Here is a 21925-nt window from a genome sequence, read left to right on the forward strand (position 1 = left end):
TCCTCTCACAGATCAAGTCCCATGTCTCCTGAATCACCTCATAATCCTAAAATCGCACCAGAAAGAAAACTTTCCAAAGAAAGTAGTAAGGGCTTAACTAAAACAAGTCCTTTCCATTTCCTTTAGCTCAAGCCATTAAAAGAATATAAAGAATTCACTGGTAATGTCCTGTAAAGTGGATTTCTGGGAGCTAGGATTTGCCCAGGGAGACTGTATTTGCAGAGAGATTTCTTCCATTCACTCTCTAGAAATTCTGTTCTTTCCAACACAGCCTCATTGCCTGGGTGCTGAGACATCTTCCCTCCTTCTCAGTCCCCAAGCCCAAGGTTAAAGCTAATTTTCCACCAAATTTCACTATTGAGTGAACAAAGTAAGAGTTTATTCTCGCAACAGAAGTGCTTTGCATTCACCTAAGGAGTGTTTATTGCTGCTTTGGATGAGGAGATAAAGACAGGACCTGCCGTTTAAGTCTACTTATCCCATAGAACGTAAGACTTCACTAGCAATAGGGAAGCTTTGGGTGTCTCGTGGAAATGTGTTGTGTTGTGGGAGCTCTAGCTGGTTAATGCTCTTGATGTATATTTGTGAAGCAAAAATATGTATTTGAATCTCCCTGTGCTGCCCATCATGCTCTGCTGCTGTAGAAGAACCTCTTGACCCTCTAGAATTGCCCAAGTGTAACTGAAGATGTATTTTCTCTGTTCCCATAATAATTTCCAAAAGAACAAGCAACATAAATATTTGCATTAGAGGAACAATTAAGATCTGTCCAGTACCATCATAGGCTAGCAGTGATAGTCTTTTAATGTACAATCATTTATAATAAATGGGCAATAAGTGGTCCATTCCCTTAAAACCAAAATAGACAGTTGACTGTCTATTGCAGTCACAAGTTAATTTTCTTCCTTTTTTTTTTGAAAACTAATGCATCTGTTGTAAAAGGTTATTGGAAAACTTGATACTGGGTGGCAGGAGAATATATTTTCCAGCATCTGGTATTGATAACTATGGCCAGAAGCTCCCTGCCCCCTCCAAAAAAAAAAAAAAATCAGAAACCCATGGTGAAAATGAAAAAAATTATTTAAAAAAAATAAAGGTACTGATCCTTACCGTATTCTTAAACACAAATTATTCATTTATCTATCTCTTTCAATGTTTGGTTCTTCTTTAATAGTTGATTCTGGAGTTACTTCTGAGTGGGTAAGAGGGGGAAAAAAACACTTTCACTTTAGGGATTCTTCAATAGTCTCAAAAATGTAGATTGACTGGGGAGTCGGGAAGGATCAGTTTGTTATTTTTAATAAGAAAATAAATCATATTACTTTAATGGATCTTTTTTTTTTTTTAAATAGTATGCCATTATTAGGAGTCAGTTTGCTTGTTTTTTTGTTTTCAGATTACTTTTTGCCTCACCAGACACCAAAAAAAAGTAGGGCTTTTTTTTTAAAAAAAAAAAAAAAAACATGTATATTTGGTGATCAAGTAGTTCTGGGATGGAAAAGGTTTTGGAATTATGCTGCTCGGGGAGACTAGCAAAAGATATCAAATAATTAATTCATAAAACTTGATCATAATGTTAGTTAGAAGAGTTAATAAGATATTAATGGGATATAGTTAATAGGATAATCTAACCTTGGTTGCTGTGGAGGTTCTGTATATGTGAAAACAGATGTTCCTTCAGATTCTGTCCTTCTTCTAACATGGACCTAGTGCCCAGCTCTGTTTTGGACTCACCCCAAGAGCAGCAATTTGTTACAGAATCTTGTTGCCAGAAAACTCATTACCTGCCTTTTCCAAGGACAAGGCAATGGAAATGTCCCTATGGGCTAGATCCAGTCTGTGAGTGCTGGATGGCCCAGGCTATATGTGTGGTTACTACTTTTCTCCAGCATTTGCACCTAATTATTTCTTCTAGGATAGACTCCATTGTTTTATCCAGTTTGAAAGAGCCCAAAACAGGACTTCCATCTCCTGAGAGCTTTCCCTATACCTGGAGGTATATTCTCAGCGTGAATATTAGACTACATTAGCCCAACCCTTTGTACTTTTAATCAGCTAAAACTCCATGAGTCATCTTGAAGCAATATAGTGAAATTAGTCTTATTGTGCTATTTACAGCCATCCGACTTTTTTTTTTTTTTTAATGTGCAGTTATATCATGCAGTGCAACTTTTTGTTTTCCCAGTAGCAAACCAAGTTGACAGACCCTGTGCTAATAAAGAGGGGATTGCCAAATTACAGAAGTTATGAAAAGGACCCCATAGCGTTCACCATAATAGAGAGCTGATGGAAGAATTCACAGGACTGGAATACTGATATGAAAGGGCACAATTTGTTCAGAAAGGACACACGGGGGGAGAAAAGTGCGTCAAAAATGTAGATCTGCTCAGAGAGCCAGAAACGACACCCAGACAGACCTTCTGAAAATCTGTGTGCGAAAAAAGGCAAAAAAAGAAAAAAGGGAACAAGATTATTTTTCATGTCTTTTTTTGACTTACTAAACTAGGAAGACAGAGTGGATGGGGCCACCACCCTGGGGGTGGAATTGGGTGGACGGGATGTTTTCCCTAAGCAATGAAAGAACTGGCCAAAGCACAGCAAGTGTGCCTCAATTAATAATGAAATAGAGACTAAGTTTATAAAACCGCAATCAGTGATGTAAACCCTTTGCAAAAAAAAAAAAAAAAAGTCTTACTGCTCTGGGATGTCAAAGCAGGGACATCCTATTTTAAAAACATGAAGAGCATCCTGCCCTGTGCTCTACGCTGGTCATGCCTGAGCTGGAGGTTTTGGGATGAAGTATCGTATTTATAAGAAAAATGTGGTCTTGCTGGAAACAGTGTGGAGGAAAGCACGGCCCACAACGAAAGGGACAGGTTTTGGATATATAAGTTTGCTTCAGTGGAGAAAGAAAGAACCTGCCCATGCTCATGGGAGAAAGGACAGGGTGCTATTCGTCCTTCTTTAAACAGCCTTTGTAGAAATATTAGGCTCTGCAAGAGTAGCCGTTATGTAAAAAGGCTCTGAAATAGCTACACCTTGGGGAGATGAAAATATTTGTCACTGGTGGCTTTTATCGATATAAATGATTATATTTTACACACAATTTGAAATAGGCAAGAGCAATCACATAGGCAGTTACCACTCTTCAGCTGCTATCTCATAGCTTGGTAGTTTTGTATAGCTATGTACACACCAAGCAAGCAGCCTCGCAGAGGTGCTGTTTATTGGAAAGCTGTAGATTTGGCAAATATTTCACTCTCTTATCTTGAAGTCGTTGGGGCTCATAGTTTAATTTAGGATGACAGATTAACAATCACATCAGCCCGTACATAAAATTTCTGTAGAATAACATTCCTGCCCCAGAGGAGCTGAACTCAGAAAATGATCTCTTGACCTGAATGATCTCAGTGACCCTTAATTATGCATTGATATCAACAGAAAGATCGTTCTCCCATTTCCATGGCAACCGTACGAGTGAATGGCAAAGCTACCAAGGTCAGGCATACAAACCGAGAAAGAAAGTAATTTTCTGTGTAATGGTTCATATGAGCCTTAACTGCAGTACTGGAAAATAAATAGCCATATACTTGCTTGATTGCCTATCTCAAATGTACATAAGGAGAGAAGAGGGAAAAAAGAATTGCTACAATACAATGACAGTCATACTGCGTTGCTCCCTGGTTTAGCAAAACTGCTGGTGCCTGGTGCATCTGGAGGACACAAATTGCAGAGCAGAATCCAGTTAAGCCCTACTGCAATGCCAGGAACTGGATTTCTTTTTAAGCTGATTTTAAAGAAATCCAGCAACATACAACATTCCTCATGGTTAGCAAAGTTAATGTCCCTGCTGAAGCTACTTCACTTACAGAAATGCCCAGCAAAAAAACGGGAAATTTCCAACAGAGCGTTTTCCGATTTGTCAAAATGAAGGACTTCACGAAGTGGCTTGATTTCACACATCTCCCTATGAGTGCTCAATATTGAGTACAGTCGCAGTTTTGGATATGTTATGAAATTGAAATTAGATGCTGTGTGTTTTTTCTTTAATTTCCTAGCTTTTGAATCTACTGAGAATTTGCCAATTCTCCTGTTCCATATATGAGCTCGAACAACAGCTCACAACAAGCCTCCTTTATTCTCTTCCATACATATTTTTGTCTTTCTTATGCTGCTAACCTTTTTGAACAAGCAATCTCAGTCATTATTATTATTATTATTAATATCATTGGTTATATGAGAACCGCCAGGGTTTCTTTGTTCTGTTACCATATATTGGATATTCCTTAGGGTTTTTTTAATACCTTTATTAAAACAAGGCATTGAACTTGAGAGGGCTCCTGAAGGAGGTGTGTGTAAGACTCACTGGGGATAATAAAACAGTGTAGAATCAAAGAACATGGGTGATTCTTTCTAAGGTGATTACAATGTCTCGCTTTGGAAATCTCACTATTTGTGACAACTTTGTGCTCCTAATTAGGGTCTGAATTAACTGCCCTTTTGATTATCTTTAATATCAGTTGAAATTAAAAGTGCTTTTCATTCCATTTCTACTGATGTGTATGTCCTTGCCTCACTTCTTTTTCACTTGAAAAGAATTGTGTGTAATTTGCAATTTCCACTTCCAAGACATCTATAACATTGGTAGAGTTAATTACTTTTTTAATTTAGTTTTCTGAAGATAGAATCAAAAATCTTATCAAGCTTTTAGATAGTAAAATAAGACCTTTTTTCTATTGTAATTACTTGTACTTTTCATTTACTTTATTTGGAGAGAGCATTCTGAGGAAAATATATAAATTACTTAGCTAAGAGCTCTGTCAGGCTGGATAGTGATTTACATAGTTGCCAACAGCTCTGCACAAGGTGCTTGTTAAAATAAGCATTTACTTTATGCATTGGCATAACTGTAATATTTGTCTTATTATTCTGCATAAGGCTGACAGAAGTTTTAGGATTACAAATGGATCAAGGATGTAGATGCAGCACTTCAAGCAAATTCTTAGTTATTGCTGTTCGCAGTGAATTGTGCCCTTTCATGATGAACGATCAGCAATTAATTGTTACTTTGGTACCAGGCATAAAGCTGTGTCTCATACAACACGGTCCTCTTCCCACTGGCATTTTGCATCTCCAAATCAGATACGGAAGGACTGAAGCCTAAAAGTAATTAGGGCTTTTGACAAATTAGGGCATTTTAAAAAACAATAGAATGTAAGTTTCCAAGGTCTGTCTCTTCACTGTAGATTTCAAAACCTGAAGAAGGATTTCTGTTATTTTAAGAGGCACAGGAGCCTAAATCCATATCGGTACAAAGGAAGAGTTAAACCTCATTGATGTCATCTTAGACTCCTAATGAATGGAGGCCCTAAATCCTAAGAGACATGATTTACAAAGCAGAGCATGATTTAAAAAAAAAAAAAAAAAAAAAAAAAAAAAAAAGAGCCAGAGAGAGGAATGGAGGAAAGAGAGAGAGAGAGATTGGGGAGCAGGGAAGGAGAAAGGTGTTTAAATGCCTTTCCAGTGGTCACACAACAAGTCAGCAGCAGACACTTGTTTTCTCTGGAGCATCAGGCAATGTCCTCCAAACCATCCAGCTCTGTAAATGGCATTGCTCTGAAAAAGACATTTCAGAATGAACAGATGTTCAAGTAGGCTCCTGGAGCAGCCTTTATAGATATCCATGCTTCCAGAGAATTAATTCTCATGAGGGTATTATAATAGTTTATTAATGATTGATATGCCAGACAGATTATTTTAACTGCAATAATTGCAGTTTTCATCAAGAAAATTGAGTTTTCAGATCCAGGAGAGAATTTGTTCTAATGCATTAGTTCCTCTAAAAAACACCAAGCTATTTATAAATGAGATGCTTGGTGAACCACTGATCTTTTCAATGGAATGAAGGGGGGAAAAAAAAAATACACACATGAAAGTATAGGAAGATATGCCCATAAATCAGCATGAGTATCTTCAATCAAGAGGAAAAAAAAAAAAAAGAGAGAGAAAGAGAGAGAACAGGGCCTTTATGCTAGCAGCTAAGTATGTGCAGAATTAAAGATAAAGCTTTGAATATGTCAAATCTTCAGACTACATAAAGAAGTCACATTCTTTTTAGATAATGTTGGAAAAAGGAATGCCTGCTTTGTTCCTATATGTCACAGTGTCAACCTGTAACAGCAGCTCTGAGCTGACTCCTGTGTGTGCAAAGGACTCTTCAGGAACTCTTTCGGGGTGCTCTGGGACCTCAGGCATGGGGCCAGCAGAGATCTGTTCCCATTAAATGTCATATAAAGCCTGATGGGAGGTGATTGAAACAAGGCCACCTTCTATCTAGTGCAGCCTGCACTAGAAACGTTCTCCCGCAGAGAAACGTCTTCGCCTCCAGCAACAGCTTTTACCATTTATCAGGGACTGATAGGTGGCTTCAGAAGATGGGTCCCACCACGAATCAATAAGCCCAAAGCAGGTTGCTAGTTACCGGAGGTGAGGAATAGCTGAGCGGTGGCTTGGTAGGGCACCTTCTCTCCTTCCACTGCTGATTCTGCTATCGCATTCGGATGCTAAGAGCAATCCTGCACATCCCACCTGGCTTCTGCAGCCTTCCTCAGGCTTTTCATAAGCTCAGCTTGTCCCTGCCAGATCAATTCCCACAGCAGCTGCCTTGCACCAGTTTTGTGCTCCTAGCAAGGTTTCATCGTAGTGATTTATTTGAGCACATTATTATAAAACTCATTTCTCCTTGACATTCAGATATAAAAACAGATACGTCCTAACCATCTTTAATGAAAAGGACTCTGTTTATATTACAGCAATCCAGCACCTCTTAAACATCAAATTTTGATGGTATATTTTGTACCTAGGGGTGTACACTGCAGACCCTCTTATGTGAAATATATTTTTATACAAAATATATTTGCTTAGCCTCAAATACTCATTTTAATCATCTAGGTTGAAGGTATTAAAACTGCAAACATGAAATACATGCTGTCTCAAAAAAGAATGACAGCCACTGTATTATAGCGGCTTCTTTTTTATAATGTCTCAAGCCATGTCCTACAGAATGGAGCTGAAGGGGCCATTTATCTTCTGCTGCTGTTGCTGTGTCACATGCAGCAGCCATAAAGAATTGAGACTCACAACAGCTGAACCAAAACCCTCCTGAATCGATGTGCACAGGCTCATACACACACATACACCCTCCCTTCACTCAGAAACATTTTAAAGCATTAAAGGTAGTCTTTTCAAAGAGGTCTGCTAGAATTACCATCTGGAGTTGGCTCGGTTTCTGGTACAAGGTGGGCACTCCAGAAATCCCAGCTCTATACAGTGAAACCTATTGCTGTCATTCTTCTCCCAGGTCTCAGAGGCACTCAGGCTCTCAGAGATAGGGGTATCGGCAGTCTGCAGGCTGGCTAAACTGTCAGGAGGTCGTATGGCTTTGTTTTTTTAGGTCACTGTTAATCACAGAATCACACAGGATGGTTAAGGTTGGAAGGGACTTTTAGAGATCATCTAGTCCACCCGCCCTGCTCAAGCAGGGACACCTAGAGCACGTGGCACAGGGTGGAATCCAAGCGGTTTGGAAGATCTCCAGAGAAGGAGCCTCCACAGCCTCTCTGGGCAGACTGTTCCATGCACTGTCACCCTCACAGTTCTTCCTCACATGCTGATTAAACTTCCTGTGTTTCAGCTTGCATCCATTAGCCCTTGTCCTGTCACTGGCCACCATGGAGAAGAGCCTGGCCCCATCCTCCCTACATTTACTCCTCGGGTACTTGAACATGGTGACCAAATCTCCTCTCAGTCTTCTCTTCTCCAGACTAAATAGGCCCAACTCGCTTAGTCTTTCTTCATATGATGGATGCTCTAGTCCTTTAATCGTCTTTGTCACTCTATGCTGGACCTTCTCTACAAGCTCAATGTCTCTCTTGTCCTGGGGAGCTCAGAACTGCACACAACATTCCAGGTGCGGCCTCACCAGAGCTGAGCAGAGGGGCAGGATCCTCTTCTCTCCACCGGCTGATTAAGGTTGTGTCTTAGTGTCTTTCCTAACAGAAAAAGGACTAAACATGAGTTACTTGGTCTTTTGAAGTAGGGTTTTGCCATCCTTGAGAAGTTTAAAGAGAGACACTGATGGAAAACAATTTCTGTAGGAGATGATCACATCTCTCTGCTATGGTACAACCCACCGCCCTAGAATTCAGTCTTATTTTGTTGCTTAGACTTTTGAGTTTTTGCTGGAGAAAACCTAGAGATATGTGGAAAATTCAGTAGAGTGTATTATATAAGGATTACTTTGAATAACTAAAGAATCTAAAATAAGGATGTGGCCAGCCTAAAAGAATGATCAGTATTGCTGCCTGAGAGGGTAATGAGGCCACCTTGCAGTCACAGGACAGTGCCCAAAATGTGTCTGGCACTCTTATGTGGACTGGAGCCTTCCTCCCAAGCTGTTAGCTTCTACAGTGAAGACAGCACTACTGTTTCTATCATTATGGTTCCTAAAAGATTAGCACTCCTCATTAATGCACTATTGCCTGCGTTCAAGCCCATGCATTTTTAGTCTAAACCCCTCAGTTTAATAAGGAGATACCCAACTGCATTTGTATCTGTCATATTCAATGAGCCAAAAATTTAATTAGACTTAAGACATTATCTTTTGCAGTAGCACTTCATCTCAGTAATTGTCACTGCTTAATATTTTCATTTTAATTATTTCCCTTATTGCCAGTCACTCCCTTCCTTCCAAGGGTTTCCTTGAGGTACATAGCTCATGCTATTTGAAGCCATGTTCAAGGAACATGATTCCTTACACACAATTAGAATTTGTCAAGAAAAAGAATTGCTGACAGCATCTATGACTTGACAGATTGCTCCTTCTAATGGATGGCTCTCCTTCAGCAAATGTGAAAAGATGTTTTCTTTCTGCACAGAGCACAGAAAAGCAGGCACTTGGAACATTTAAGTGTCTCTAAGGGTTGCAGCTATAGCATCTGTCACCCAGCAAGGCACAGAACGTATTTGCTAGTGCTGTGGATTGTAAATCCGCACGAACCTTCAAAAAAGTTTGGCTGCAGATTGTCTGTGCAGGGAGGAGAAAAAAAAAAAAGGAAAAAATAAATTTGCTAATGTTATAAAAAACTGGAATATAGTTATGGCGCGAGGTAGTACTGTCTCCTTTGGTAGAAGTATTTCTAAAGCTTGCTTCAAGCCAGTGCTGTGATTGACAAATGCGTTCTGTGAAAACAAACAGCTGGAAATAATCCTTAGAAAGAGATGTGTCTGTGTTCCAAATGGCATGAAACAGGCATTGAATCACAGGAACAGAGTGCAACAAATGCGCAGCACGTTGCAGAGTAATGGTTGACAATAAAAGCACCAAACTAAAAGCTAGTAAACTAAATTCTGGAGGTGTGGTATGCACTATTTTAATCTGGGACAAAAGTGGATCATCCTGAAAAGCAGATGGTATATTTATAAACAACGGGAAATACTGATACGCAGCCATGACATGGAATGGATCAGTGATTAAATAGATGAGCAATTTGCTATAGTGTGTTTGGCGTGCTACAGGGATGTAATGGATGGCTTTGTAAAGCGGTTTGGAATGGCCAATTACATGGTTAAACTGTGCAGATGTTTGCAGCATCATGAGCTGTCGGAGGAGAGCATGCTCATGGTCGTATCTGTCAGAAGGAAAATCTTTCTGTACAGCTCTTCCCTTCCCTCAACCTCAAATAAATAACCAAAACAAGGAATGGCTTTGCATTAAACCTATGCACCCTGTTATCTTTTCAGCATCATATAAAGTGATTTATGCTGTATTCAGAAACAAGGAAAGAGTGATACAACAGCTTACACTACTTGGTCGAGCTCTGTTGAGCTTTTCTTGAAATCCTGTTTTGTTCTCATGCACTGAAGCTACCGCCTTTCATTCCATTTTTCAGTCATTAATTTAACTTAACAGAAAAAAATGTTATTGCTTTCTCTCAGTAGAGAGCTAAGAGACTGTTTCATAATTTTGCTGAGTGAATACTGAGCTTTGACAAAGGAAATGAGTAAAATGAAACAAAGAATGGGGGGGAAGCTAAGAAATATTTCTAATTATGTTGTAATTGCTTTCTCCACGGATGGTTATGATAGCTATCACTTCTGGTTCGCCACCTTCTGAAGTGTACACTTTATAAAAATGATACAGACTTTTTCCAACTCATTGGGCCATTTCAGAGCAAGCAGTGAGAAAGTGTTCCGTAAGAGGTGGACTTGGCAATTTAATCGAGATCTAAGTTAATGAAACCTTGTCTTTTCTGGACAAATATGATTCAAAAGTGAATAAGCTGTGGAAGCACAGTGGTAGTGCTAAGCATGGTACCTTTGCATTTCTTCCTCTGTCACAATTCCTGTTATCCTCAGGGCAATACTAAGGCCTCTGAAAATTGCATTATACTTTAAGGCTAGTAACCAGGAGCCATGTAACTCATGCAGTCCAACAACTACCTCTGATAGACTTAACTGGGGAAGAGTTCCCTTCCTGTACAGTTAAATACACATGCTGGCAACATGTGGTCACATAGAGGCCCTTTCTCAAAGTACCAGCTACTTTCTCCTTCCCAAGTAACCACAGCAATGAGACTTTGAAGGGATAAACCAGCAAGAGAAAAGCTATTTATTTCCTAGTAAGATAGAGTGAGTGCATACGAATTAGGAATTTAGATGCAGCAGGAATAAGTGGGAAAAAAAAATTTCAAATAGTCCATAACTCAGGAATGTAATCATGTGCCTCTTTGAGCACATGAGCAATTCCATTAATCTGCTTTAATTGCATTAAATTCAGAGAGAGGCTACTCATATGCTTAAATGCAAACATATGTTTAATTATCCCCCTAACTGAGGGCCTAGTGAAGAAGGACGGATAATGTAAACAAATATATACACATTTAAACGTTTCAAGGTATCTGCTTCAGCATTCTATAAAGAAAAAACATTCAAACAAGGTTTTTGGTGGAAAAGGTGTTTCCTGGATGCAAAACATCCTCAAAAATCGGCAGCTGAATTAATATATATTAATTATTTTGCTGAGAGTTGATAGCTTCTCCTCTAATAAAGTGTTAAATACAATCAGTCACAACTGACATGGCTCATATGCTTCAGTTCTTAAAGAAGATGCTAAAATGCTAAAAAGCAAACATTTTCGTGCACAGAAAAAAAACCCTGCATCTACCAAATGTTTTAGTATCCAGGCAGTCACACATAGGAGTCCATTATTTATCATTTAATATCTCTGTTCTGGTACTAATTAATGAAATTAATTTGAATAAATAATTGGTTGTATGTTAAACTATTTTTTCTCTAGTACATGTATCATATCCATTAAAGATATACTCTTCTGTGCTTCAGCTTCTGGAATATTTTATTTTAGGGGCTATTATTATTTAGTACCCTCCCTCCCAAAGAAAAAGACCACTCCTATGTCTCTAAAACCAGATGATCAGCAAAGTGCTATCTGAAATATTCATCGTGACAAGCAACATCTGAACCTGAAAAGGTCACTCATCCCCTAATGTACTGCATTTCATCCTGGAGGGAATGCAAGTGGGGCAGATTTTGAATGAATAAATTTTATGATTAAAAAAACGAATTTTCTAAAACATTTCCTCTTTTAATTTTGCTTTTAAGGACCAAGTTTGGGCTTTTGGGAAATAAAGGAAGTTTTTAAAAGTAAAATAACTGAGAAAAACGGATTAAAAAATCCTCTTGAAGCACATTTAGGACTCCTGCATGGGGTATTTTACTTGCAGGAGGCCATGGCGGCCGCGCAGACGCTCGCTGCAGAGGCACCCGGGGCCTGGTCAGGCTTGTTCCCTGCACACCTCGTAGTCCCGCCTGAGTCAGCGCGACGGGAAGACCTGTTGCCATCTGGAAAAACGAGGAATGAGGACTCTAAATAATTACATCACTTTATTGCCGTCTGTTGCCAAGAGAAACAAGGCCTTGTTGGCAATATCCATTTGCGTTGCCAAGTAACTTAATCTGTGGGGAAACTAAACACGCTGCAGGCCTCGCGCGCCTCTAACGATAAATATCTTCCCTCACCCATATTGTTATGGCTCTGAAAGCCTCTTTTTGGGGCAGTTCCCTGGGTTAATCCTCGTTCAATGTGGGCGCCACCCCTCCTGGCCTCAGTACCTCCCCCAGCTTCAGGTGGCACCAGAGCACTCGGTGCTTCCTCAGTGATCGGGGCCTCCTTGGAGCTTTTGGGGAGAAATCAGCACTTTTAGGGCAAGCGTCACAGCTGGCCGAGATGAACTGTGTGGCCGAAGTTGGCCTTTCTCCGTCTGCTCCCTGGACGTTGGTGGAAGGGGAAGAAGGGGCTTCATCTTGAGACTTAATGGCCGCAAGGCCTGCCCAGGGGGTGCAGGCCGTGAGGAGCCCTTCAGCAAAACAGGCTTCAGCTTCTTAGACTCCAGTATCTACAGCTGCCATTTACGAACAAATTGTCCCAGGCAACAACTTAGTGCTTCCCACTTAAATTTCATCCCTGCTTGAAAATACAGCACAGAAATCCTTGCTTTTTTTTCTACCCGCCCCCCCCACCCCGGCCCCTCAAGATTATAGCATTGAGCAGGCCTCTCTATCTCCTTGCCTGGTGGATCTTATTTTCTTTATATTCTTGGCTCTTATTTTCTTTAGTCTTTACTTTCTGAAACCATGAATACAGGGAAGGGAAAAAAAAAAAAAAAAAAGGCCTATCTGCTACTTTACTGCAGGGGATTAAAAAAAAAAAAAAAAAAACACCCTGCAACAACATATATTTCTTGTCTCCCTGAAATCATGCTGTGCCATTTTAATTCAGAGCATTTCTAGGAAGTGTTTGATAAATTCTTTCCTATTCCGCTTTCCCCCATAGCTAATGTCAAGTGAACTGCCCTACCGAGATGGATGCCTGACAGCTCCTTTATTTAGGGCTCACATTACACAGAGCGTTTTGCAGTTACGGTGATTTCTCCCCAAGCTAAATTGAACTTGTTGATCCCAAAACTGCCTTGTAGCCTTTGCCAGGAGTGACTTGATGGGACCTGCAGAGCTTACTGCGCTTGTGCGATTCCTGTGTACCTCGTGCCACGGCTTCATTTTGTGCATCTGCTCGTGCACATTAACACGATCTAATCGGCATCTCGGAGCTTTGAGGGGCTGGAGGCATTTAGGTTTATTGGGAATAGCATTTCCCATGTTGCTGTCAGAACAGAATCCTCTTATGCTTCTTTCTTGTCTTTTTTTGGAAAAACTACTACAGACCAAATGATATACCACTTTATACTAGACATATAAACTTCTCAACTCTGTAAGCAATACTAGTGACAAGAAAAAGAAATCAGTTTTACAAAGGCCTTATTTTTCTCTTTTGTTTCCAACAATAAGGCCAGTTATTTTCTGTGACAACTTCTGTAGATGAAAATCTAATTTTTTTCATGCTTCAGTACTATATTGAATTAGGGTATAAATACTTTCTAAGATCTGATTTGGAAAGCTATTTATTCCCTACTCATTTCAAATTTCTCCTGAGGACACATTTCTGTAATAATATTCACAAAAGAGCTATTGTTTATCTTCTGTTTACCTTTAATTATGTTTAATTGAATTAATTTAATCCTATGAGTAAAGCTGTCCTACCAAAGCATATTTCTGCTAACCAATAATTTCATGATTGAATGGTTTCATACATATCTTCCCACGACTTATTACTTTTCTCCGCTACCTTGATTTTGTTTGTTAGGTAAAACTCTAAAACTGGATTTCAAAAAAAAATATTTGGAACAAGGATCTTTTGGCTCAGGGTTTCTACAGAAATCACATTTTCAACAGTGCTCTGACACAGCAAATCTAAAGCTCTGTTATTTAGACAAAGAATATTAAGCCCTGATAAAATGCTTTTCTTCTTATTCTATCTCAACTACTCATAAATTTTCTCTATATATATACACATATATAGCTGTATTAAGACATCTATCTATGTATCAGTATGCAGGGTACAGTGTGTATTGAATCAAGTCTTTAGAGTGCAAGTAATGAAATGTCTAAGTACACAGAGCTATCTTTGTAGTTCCTCTTCTGTTTAATGGAGATTGTTCCTTTGTTTTCATAACTCTAATAGACTATACAAATTGGCATTGACAATACAGTTATTTGCCTCCTAAGGTTCTATATTTCCTCTGTATTTCTGAAGGTCACAGGTACTCAGCCAAGCCTGATTCAACAGCCATTTTAATTCCCAATGTTTTCATTTCACTAGAAAGTAATTATCTTATAGATTTTTGTGTAAACTTATTTACTGTTTTTCTATTCCTGCTGAATAAATATACAATAACTAAAATAACTCCAATTAGAAAAGTATCACAAACATTGAAAACTTAATGGCATTTTAAAAATTACATAAGTAATCCAAGCATAGAAATGATTCTTTATGCCACCATTTCAGGACTGTGACAGATTACAGATCCCTATCACACAACGGCCTGCAACTCAGAATCATAAAACATAAACCATCATCACATTTTAAGTTACATATTCCTTGAGTTATACACATTGTCCTTTTTATATTTTGAATAAAGCACCTTTAGAAGGTAGGAAATGCCATATTCAGCATCTTACTTGAAACTCCGTATATTATCCTCTTAGCTACACATACGCAATTCTCTGGATTTTAGAAAAAGGAATTTGTCCTTGAGTGTTCTGCTGCAGCTACATGCCGACTGCACATTTCCCCTGTCACCTCTCCAGCACAGTATTTAAACATGATACACTCAGAAACACCAGCATCCCAAGAGGCTCAAAGCACTATGATACAAAGAAATACTTGGATTTAAGTACACATTTAAATCCAGCATAAGTCTGTGTGCTTTGCAGTATCAAGAGGGTCTTAAAGATAAGTACATGCCTAAATATTATGCTGACTTGGGGCTAGAAACAAGGTTTATCCTCTGAAGGAGTAGAATTGTCGTAATACCCTATACTGATGATACTTTGTGAGATTTATCTTTGAATATAGCAGGAAGAGGAACCTCTCCATTAATAAAAATGGAAACTGTAAATCGGTGAAAACTGGAGTCTCTAAAAGACAGGAAAACCCCTTAGCTTGTGCAGAACCACTGGCTTCATCCTGTGCAGCATTCAGCTTTCAAAAAAAAAAGGTTCATTGAGTTATTCAAGAGAATAATATGGCACTATTTGATTTCTTCTAAAGAAAGAATGATACTGCATAAGTTCTTGGATGAGATACCTGCCTTTTTAATATGACATTGAGTTTCAGATTATTAACTTGTTGGAGCACAGTTTGAATGAGAAAAACTTACTTGAATGCATTGGCATCTCCATGGACCTTATAGTTGTCTGCGCTGATTCGTGAGATAACTCTTGTCACAGCAATGAGAATACCAATATTGACCTGAGGAGGAACAAAAAAGACTCGATCAGGAAAATAAGTACTGCACAAGTGAGAGGTACAAAGTATCCTAAGGGTGGATTGTACAAATAAAGCAGGAAATAGGGACTTTGCCTGTTTTCTGCTTTTAGGCTGTTGTTTGACTTCACTGCCACTGGATTCATTCTCCCATGCACTGAATAGGTCTTGCAGCAATTAAGAAGTGATAAGGATCCCTATTCTGCAAATAATCTACCCCAATAATCTATCACCATCTGGCAAATTAGACAGAAACTTCAATGAACTGGAGGCATGGGGGTGTTCCCTTCTGCTTATACACACACATACTTCAGAAAGCACCTTTCTCTCTAGACTTTATGGTGTATAATTCTGGTTCCTTCCCAAAGTTTGCTTGCAAACGAGATATATTTTAAACTAGCAATAAAGAAAACATGTTAGGCTTGAACTCTCTTCTTCAAAGGACGTACTCTTTTTTGATGCCCGACCCAGCAGAAACATCCATAAAATGAAAAGAATCCCCACCAGAGATCTAGGAAATTTTGAAAAGACTAATGCTAAAAAGATGCAACAAAAGAAAGTTTGCTCTGGAGTCAGAGGTGAAGAAAGAAAGGAATCTTTACCATTTAAAGGAGATGTGGCAAACACTGTCTTGTTGTGAAAAGACCTTGGGTTGAAAGAAAAAAGAAAAAGAGAAAGGAACAGAATGTGAAGGTGAAAGACATATTTCCCCCCTTCCTGTCCAAAGTTACATATTGGCTACAAAGCAGAATATTTAGCATGAAGTTAAGAACAAGAAAAGAACAAATCTAGCTTTTAACTGTAGAACAAAAAGAAAGAGAACAGTTCTGAGTGGCGCTTTTACTTAGTTAAAACTCAATAACCATAATCTATATTGAAATAAATATTTTAATGTTGAGGGATGAGGGGTTGAATTAAAAATTGTTTACATTTGATGATAATAATTTCCTTGATATATGTCAAAACATCTGTCCACTCCTTAAATTTCGGCTACATCAAGGCTGATCATCACCTGGTGTAAACATGAGCAGAGCTGCAAGAATTCCCTCCTGCCAAGGCTTCAGATCCAGCTCAAGATGTTCCCCGTGGGAGCTGACAGCCTTTTAATTACAAGTGAACTCATTGTTCGTTCAGCTTTACAAAGGTGAATAACAGTTTCAATGCTCAATGGCACTGGGGTCATTTTTCCTTTTCCCACCAAATCATATTCTGAAAATACTTTTTCGGACTTCTACAAAGCAGTAATGGGCATTTTTGAGCTACTCACTTGTATGCTAAATATGTAGGCTGATAGAAGCAGCAAACCATGAACGTATAAAAGTTACACTTTCTGTTTTCTTCCTCTCTTCCCCAAACTCTCCAGTCATTTCTGCTGCATGTCCACTAAGCAACCATCCTCACTGCTCCAACTTCCCAGGGGAAATTCGCAGGAAAGGCCTCTCCGTACCCCTCACCTTGCTAATATTTTTCAGCAACCTCATTCATTTTTTATCGAAAATGCTAGCATCCCCGTCTAACATTTCCCTGTGGATATCTCCCTAACAGTTCTTCCATTGACTCGTCAGACACTGCTATATTTTGCTTTCTGCATAGCATTTTTAAAATATGCAGATTATGCAAAAATAATTTTGAGTTTTACAAAATGGAGCTTTACAAATACTTTGAGATCCTCCTGTTGTCCAGCCAGTGCATCCCTTTTGGGAAGCATCAATACAATATTTATCAGCTGAGAATGAAACACTGTAGTGTTATTTCAAATTTAAAAAAAAAAAGTACTTGTAAAATAAGCCTTGAGCTGTTATACTCAAGTCCCCAAATTCTATACTTAAATCTCTTGAAACACTTGAAAATTTTTGTTTTAGTATTATGAGAAATTAGAGTAATTTCTAAATTACTCCTAAGTAAGCAGATTAGCTGTGGATGTCTTCCTTTGGTAGTGTTTCAGTAAGCAAATCATGGAGGTATTTCCACAGTCATTATAATGGGAAACCAAAATACAGCCACTGAATTGTTTCCTTGGATTTTTTTTTTTTTTTTTGCATCTGGCACAAATACTGTGCCAATGATTTGAACAGGAGATGCTTAGTTGATGAAACACTGTATTTTAACCTTTATCACAACATTCAATCTAGGAGCATAAACATTTAGATAAGACAAATAGCCCTTATTTCTTACTTCTCTGAAAGGCCAGATTGCCTGGCAGTTGCAGTTATTTTGCCTTGAAATTACCCACAGACTTAGACTTTACTTGCTTGCAGGCACTGACCACATTCTGTTTTTTCAAAGAATGCAGCTCGCTGCAACAGCATCTGTGTTAGTGCCCAGGGCTCCTTTCAAGGCTAACGCAGCCCGGGCGCTCTCCACGCTCGGTGCAATCCACGGGAGCTGCCAGTTCTCCTTAACCGCAGGCTTCATCCCAAGCCCTCCGGAGCCCATGGAAAGAGCCCAGCACCTCAGCGGGATCTGGCTCATCCTAGCAGCAGCTTCACCTGCCTAAAAGTTGTCTGATCAAGACTAGAGCTTAATGTGTAATAAAAGATACCTTTATATATTATCTTTCCTCATCAATATTCCTTCAGATCAGCTTTTTGGACAGGGGAAAACACAAAGTGCATGAGCCAAACCTTGTGTTCTTGATGATGCAGTCCTGCTTACAGGAACAGACATGAAAAGGAGAATGTGCTCGGACCTACAAGAATGAGCAGTAGTGACACTTAATGCTGCAGCCCTTTGCCAACAGTCCAGCAGGGCGTTGTGGAGGTCTAGCTGCAAGAGCAGCACAAAGGCACTCAGGGGTAGTTTTGTCACCGAAGCCAGAGGGGCAGAAATGCAGCTTGAACTCCCATGTCAGGGTGGCTTGCTTTTCAAAGAGCCGTTTCCCTATTTTACAGACCTTTACAGAGCTCGGACAGAAATACAGTGAGACAGATTCTTTCCTTCACTTAAGTTTCCTTGCAGGGGTTTCATCCAGATTTTCTCTGGATCTCATGAGATTTTTATTGCTTCTTTAGTGCGGTGCAGAAATCCCACGAGTAAAACCCTCTGATCTGACGTGTTGTGTCCTAGCCAGGAAAAAGCTTGGCAGCACAGAGGAACTAAAAATATGGATAAAAAGCATATTGCCTTAATTAAATCCATTGACCGGCTTTCCTAAAACCACAAACTATTTTAGGCTCCACTTCAGTTTCAGGCAACGGTGCAGAGAGTTACAACAGGCCCTTCCAATCCAAGCTGTAACCTGCTCCGATGGCATCAGTTAACTTGCTTCTTATCCCATCATTAGTTGCACACTAATGCTGTGAGTTATTGCAGTGCTGCCCATGGCTAGGTCGCATCACGAATCATTACTGGGCATTATACATTTCCATACAAAGCTATTTGGTGGAGTTAGTTCAAAACTGGGAATGATTTTAGAAAGCCTGATCGCACCCTTAGCTAAACCAGACCAGAAAGAATAGACCAAATTATGTTATTTTGAATTTGTGTGTACACAACTTTTACTTAGTGTTAATACATGCAATGTTACAGGCTTCAGAGCTGAAAATCAAAGTAAGCCATTAAGTCTCGAAAGGAAACGCACAAGAGGAATACTAAATAAAAGGTGAAGTAGATCTCCGATTTCTCCTTTGTTCTAACATCAATCTTTCATTTTAAATTTCTTACAATCTATTCCCTTGTTCTAAAAAATTAAGAGTTTATCTCTTGTGATCTGTTAATTTATGCTGTAATCCACCCCAGCACTTGAGTATGTGCTCAGGTTCAACAACTCTGAAGAATCCTACTCCTTTCAAGGCCTTTGAACATCAAGAGTCCAATTCAGTTGCCTTTTATCATGATGAGTGATGCCTAATAAGGGACACAAGTTGTCACTTTTAAATTTGTGGACCTACTTGCAGAGTGAGCTGCTATTCAGCATAGGAAAATGAGCCTAATTCTACACTGCTACTCATAAAGCTAGGAATAATTACCATGAAGCCAATAGAACTTACTAAATCATGTATGATTAGCAAGTATAAGGGGAGAGCATCTTGTCCTGTGTGGCAGACAGTGATGGCAATCTGCACCCCCAGGTTCCCAGGAGTGTTATATGAAGTTATTGATTACAAAGCTGATGACCCTGCAAGCACTGAATTGTGTTAGCAACACGCTAAGGAGATCATTCAGCTCCACAAAATTGCTGCTTGCTAGAAATATTTTTCCAAAAAAATAAAAAACACCAGGAAAATAACTACAAGGAAAGCAATAGAAAGAACTTGCCGCTGCAGCTGAGGATTTTCGTATCCCACAATCAACTGGTTTATGTCTTTAGCATATCCATTGCTCCATAGACACAGACACTTTCTGGAGAATTACCTTAATTTTGCCCTATCTATGGAAATGCACCAAGGTAGCAGATGTTTGATAACAAACAAAGTCTTCTGCCATAAGGTTTGAGTATCTTGTTCCAAAAATTCAGATGCTTTGTCTAAGATGTGCCTTTGAAGACATGTTTTCTCAGGCCAACTTCAACTGAGATTAATTTGGTTTCAAGTTAATTGCAACAATTTTCTTGCAAAGTTGCCTTGAGAGGATGTTGTTGAGGTCTGGGCTTTGGTGTTTTTTGCAGGTGTGGGGTCAATGGAACGTGATCTTTAGAAGCCAAAATATACACATGTAGAGGGAATTGTTTCTTTCCTTACATTACTTAAACCCCAAGAAAAGTGCCCTTTGAATATGGGAATCCATGTAGGGCTGGGATGTTCTGTGAACTACTCCCTAGAGAAGTATGCGTGAGAATTCTTTTTCCCAGAATCACACATCATCCTGTTGAAGGCTCCACCAAGTCTATATTGACTGTGGGGCTGTGGCAGGACGAAAGGAGAATGTGTCTGCCTCGACCCTGGCGAGTGGGAGTTGAAAAAAGCAATTCCCCCTGTTCCCCTCCCAGCATAATCCTTTTTCTTGGCAGGGAGAAATTATGGATTAAAGTAGTCAAAAATTTCTTTGTAAGATGTATTTTTGGAGCAGAACACTAGTTCCTGCAACGAGTGGCTAATTTGCTATTTAGAGAACTCAGGCGCACATGCACACACAAAATAGTGTTTAACCTTGTTATTTCCCTATAGGCACTAACACATTTTTCAGCGAGCATATTCAATGCCCAGAGAGAATAATTTGTCAACCAGCTTGCTGCTATTTTGGGCAGAGCTGGGTTTAGACTATTCAACAAATTGTTCTACGTGGATCAAGCTCGTGAGCTCAGTCTTTATCTTTCTCAAAATATTTGTATCCCTACAAGAATATAACTTGAACTGTCAGATATTATATATCATAAGTGATAGCCAGAGACTTAAACCCTTGCTTTTATGGCAAGCAGCTACGCACGAAAACTGTTGAAGCCTGTGCTCACTCAGGCTAGTACGTGCTTTACTATTTGACATGTTTTGATTAAAACCATCTTTGGACAGGAGCTGAGAAAGGTTTGATTTTACTGGTTGCATCTCATTTCCTCTGCTGTAGCTAAACAACGGCCATAAAGCAAGTGTAGATACGATAAGAAGACGTTTGAATATTACGTTATTTTAAATGTTCTCCAGTCATCAATACCTACATGCCTTTGAATACAGGATTACATACAGAAGGCAAGAAATTAAGCTTGGTGGAGTACGGTCCAGAGCTGTTTGGTCAATTCTAACCCAGTGATCAACATTTCTTATTTATTTTACCTTTCACCTAGGTGAAAGATATTCTGTCCTAACTGCAGAGCGATTTTCCAGTGCTGCTGTTAATCATCTGATGAACAGCCTAGCATGAAGCAATTTCTGCAACATCAATATGCCAACTTAAATACAAAAAATAAAAAACAAAAAAAAAAACAAGTTTGTATAGCCTGTTTTCAGCACCTGTAGCCAGACTGGAAGAGATGCTGGGCTGCCTATGACCAGTGCTGATTTAGCTGTCTCTGAGGCTAATTATTCTAGGGTATCCATTGAGCTGAAAATTGCCTGTGATCCCAAAGGTGATCCCAGCAGCCACATCCTGCTTGCCAAAAGGCTATAGGAATACGCTATAGCAAACACTGATGGCCTAGAGGCACTGGCCATATGTAGAGCTCTCCCTCCTCCCTGTGGCTTGTGAGGGGGGTCGTTTTGAGGAGAATCTGGGGGATTTCTCTGTCTGAAGGAGCTGGGGATGTCCCTGGGCTTTCCTTAGGAATTCTGCCTTTCTCGGGGAAGTAAAAGCCGGAGTCATTGGCTTCCTGCTGCTGCTTCTCCAAGCGGGTAATTGGGCTCTCGTTTTGACCTGCACTTCCTTAACTGGCAGAGTAGGCGCAGACTTTGCTCCAGATTTGGGCTCATGTCCTTAAAATCTTAAGTAAAGCTTTAAAGAAAATACAGTTCAACTAATTAACGAGTCTACTTCTCTGACATTACAGCCCACGGCAAAAATAACATATCACTTGATCAATTACAGGATTGGAAATGC

At 39.4% G+C, this 21925-nt stretch overlaps 1 protein-coding gene across 2 annotated transcripts in view; it reads right to left on the reverse strand.

The window, feature by feature from the left end:
• ADGRD1 (adhesion G protein-coupled receptor D1) overlaps nucleotides 1–21925 on the reverse strand; it is a 125834-nt gene that overhangs the window by 10919 nt on the left and 92990 nt on the right. For both annotated transcript variants that reach the window (XM_088532494.1, XM_088532493.1), the window contains one exon: nucleotides 15354–15445. In XM_088532494.1, coding sequence (XP_088388620.1) covers nucleotides 15354–15445 — 92 coding nt within the window. The remainder of the gene's footprint in view (nucleotides 1–15353; nucleotides 15446–21925) is intronic.

The sequence above is a fragment of the Tinamus guttatus genome, unplaced genomic scaffold, assembly GCF_059628265.1.
Source record: "Tinamus guttatus ecotype Peru unplaced genomic scaffold, ASM5962826v1 Tinamus_guttatus_pri_ptg000459l, whole genome shotgun sequence".
In the NCBI taxonomy this organism is placed as follows: Eukaryota; Metazoa; Chordata; class Aves; order Tinamiformes; family Tinamidae; genus Tinamus; species Tinamus guttatus.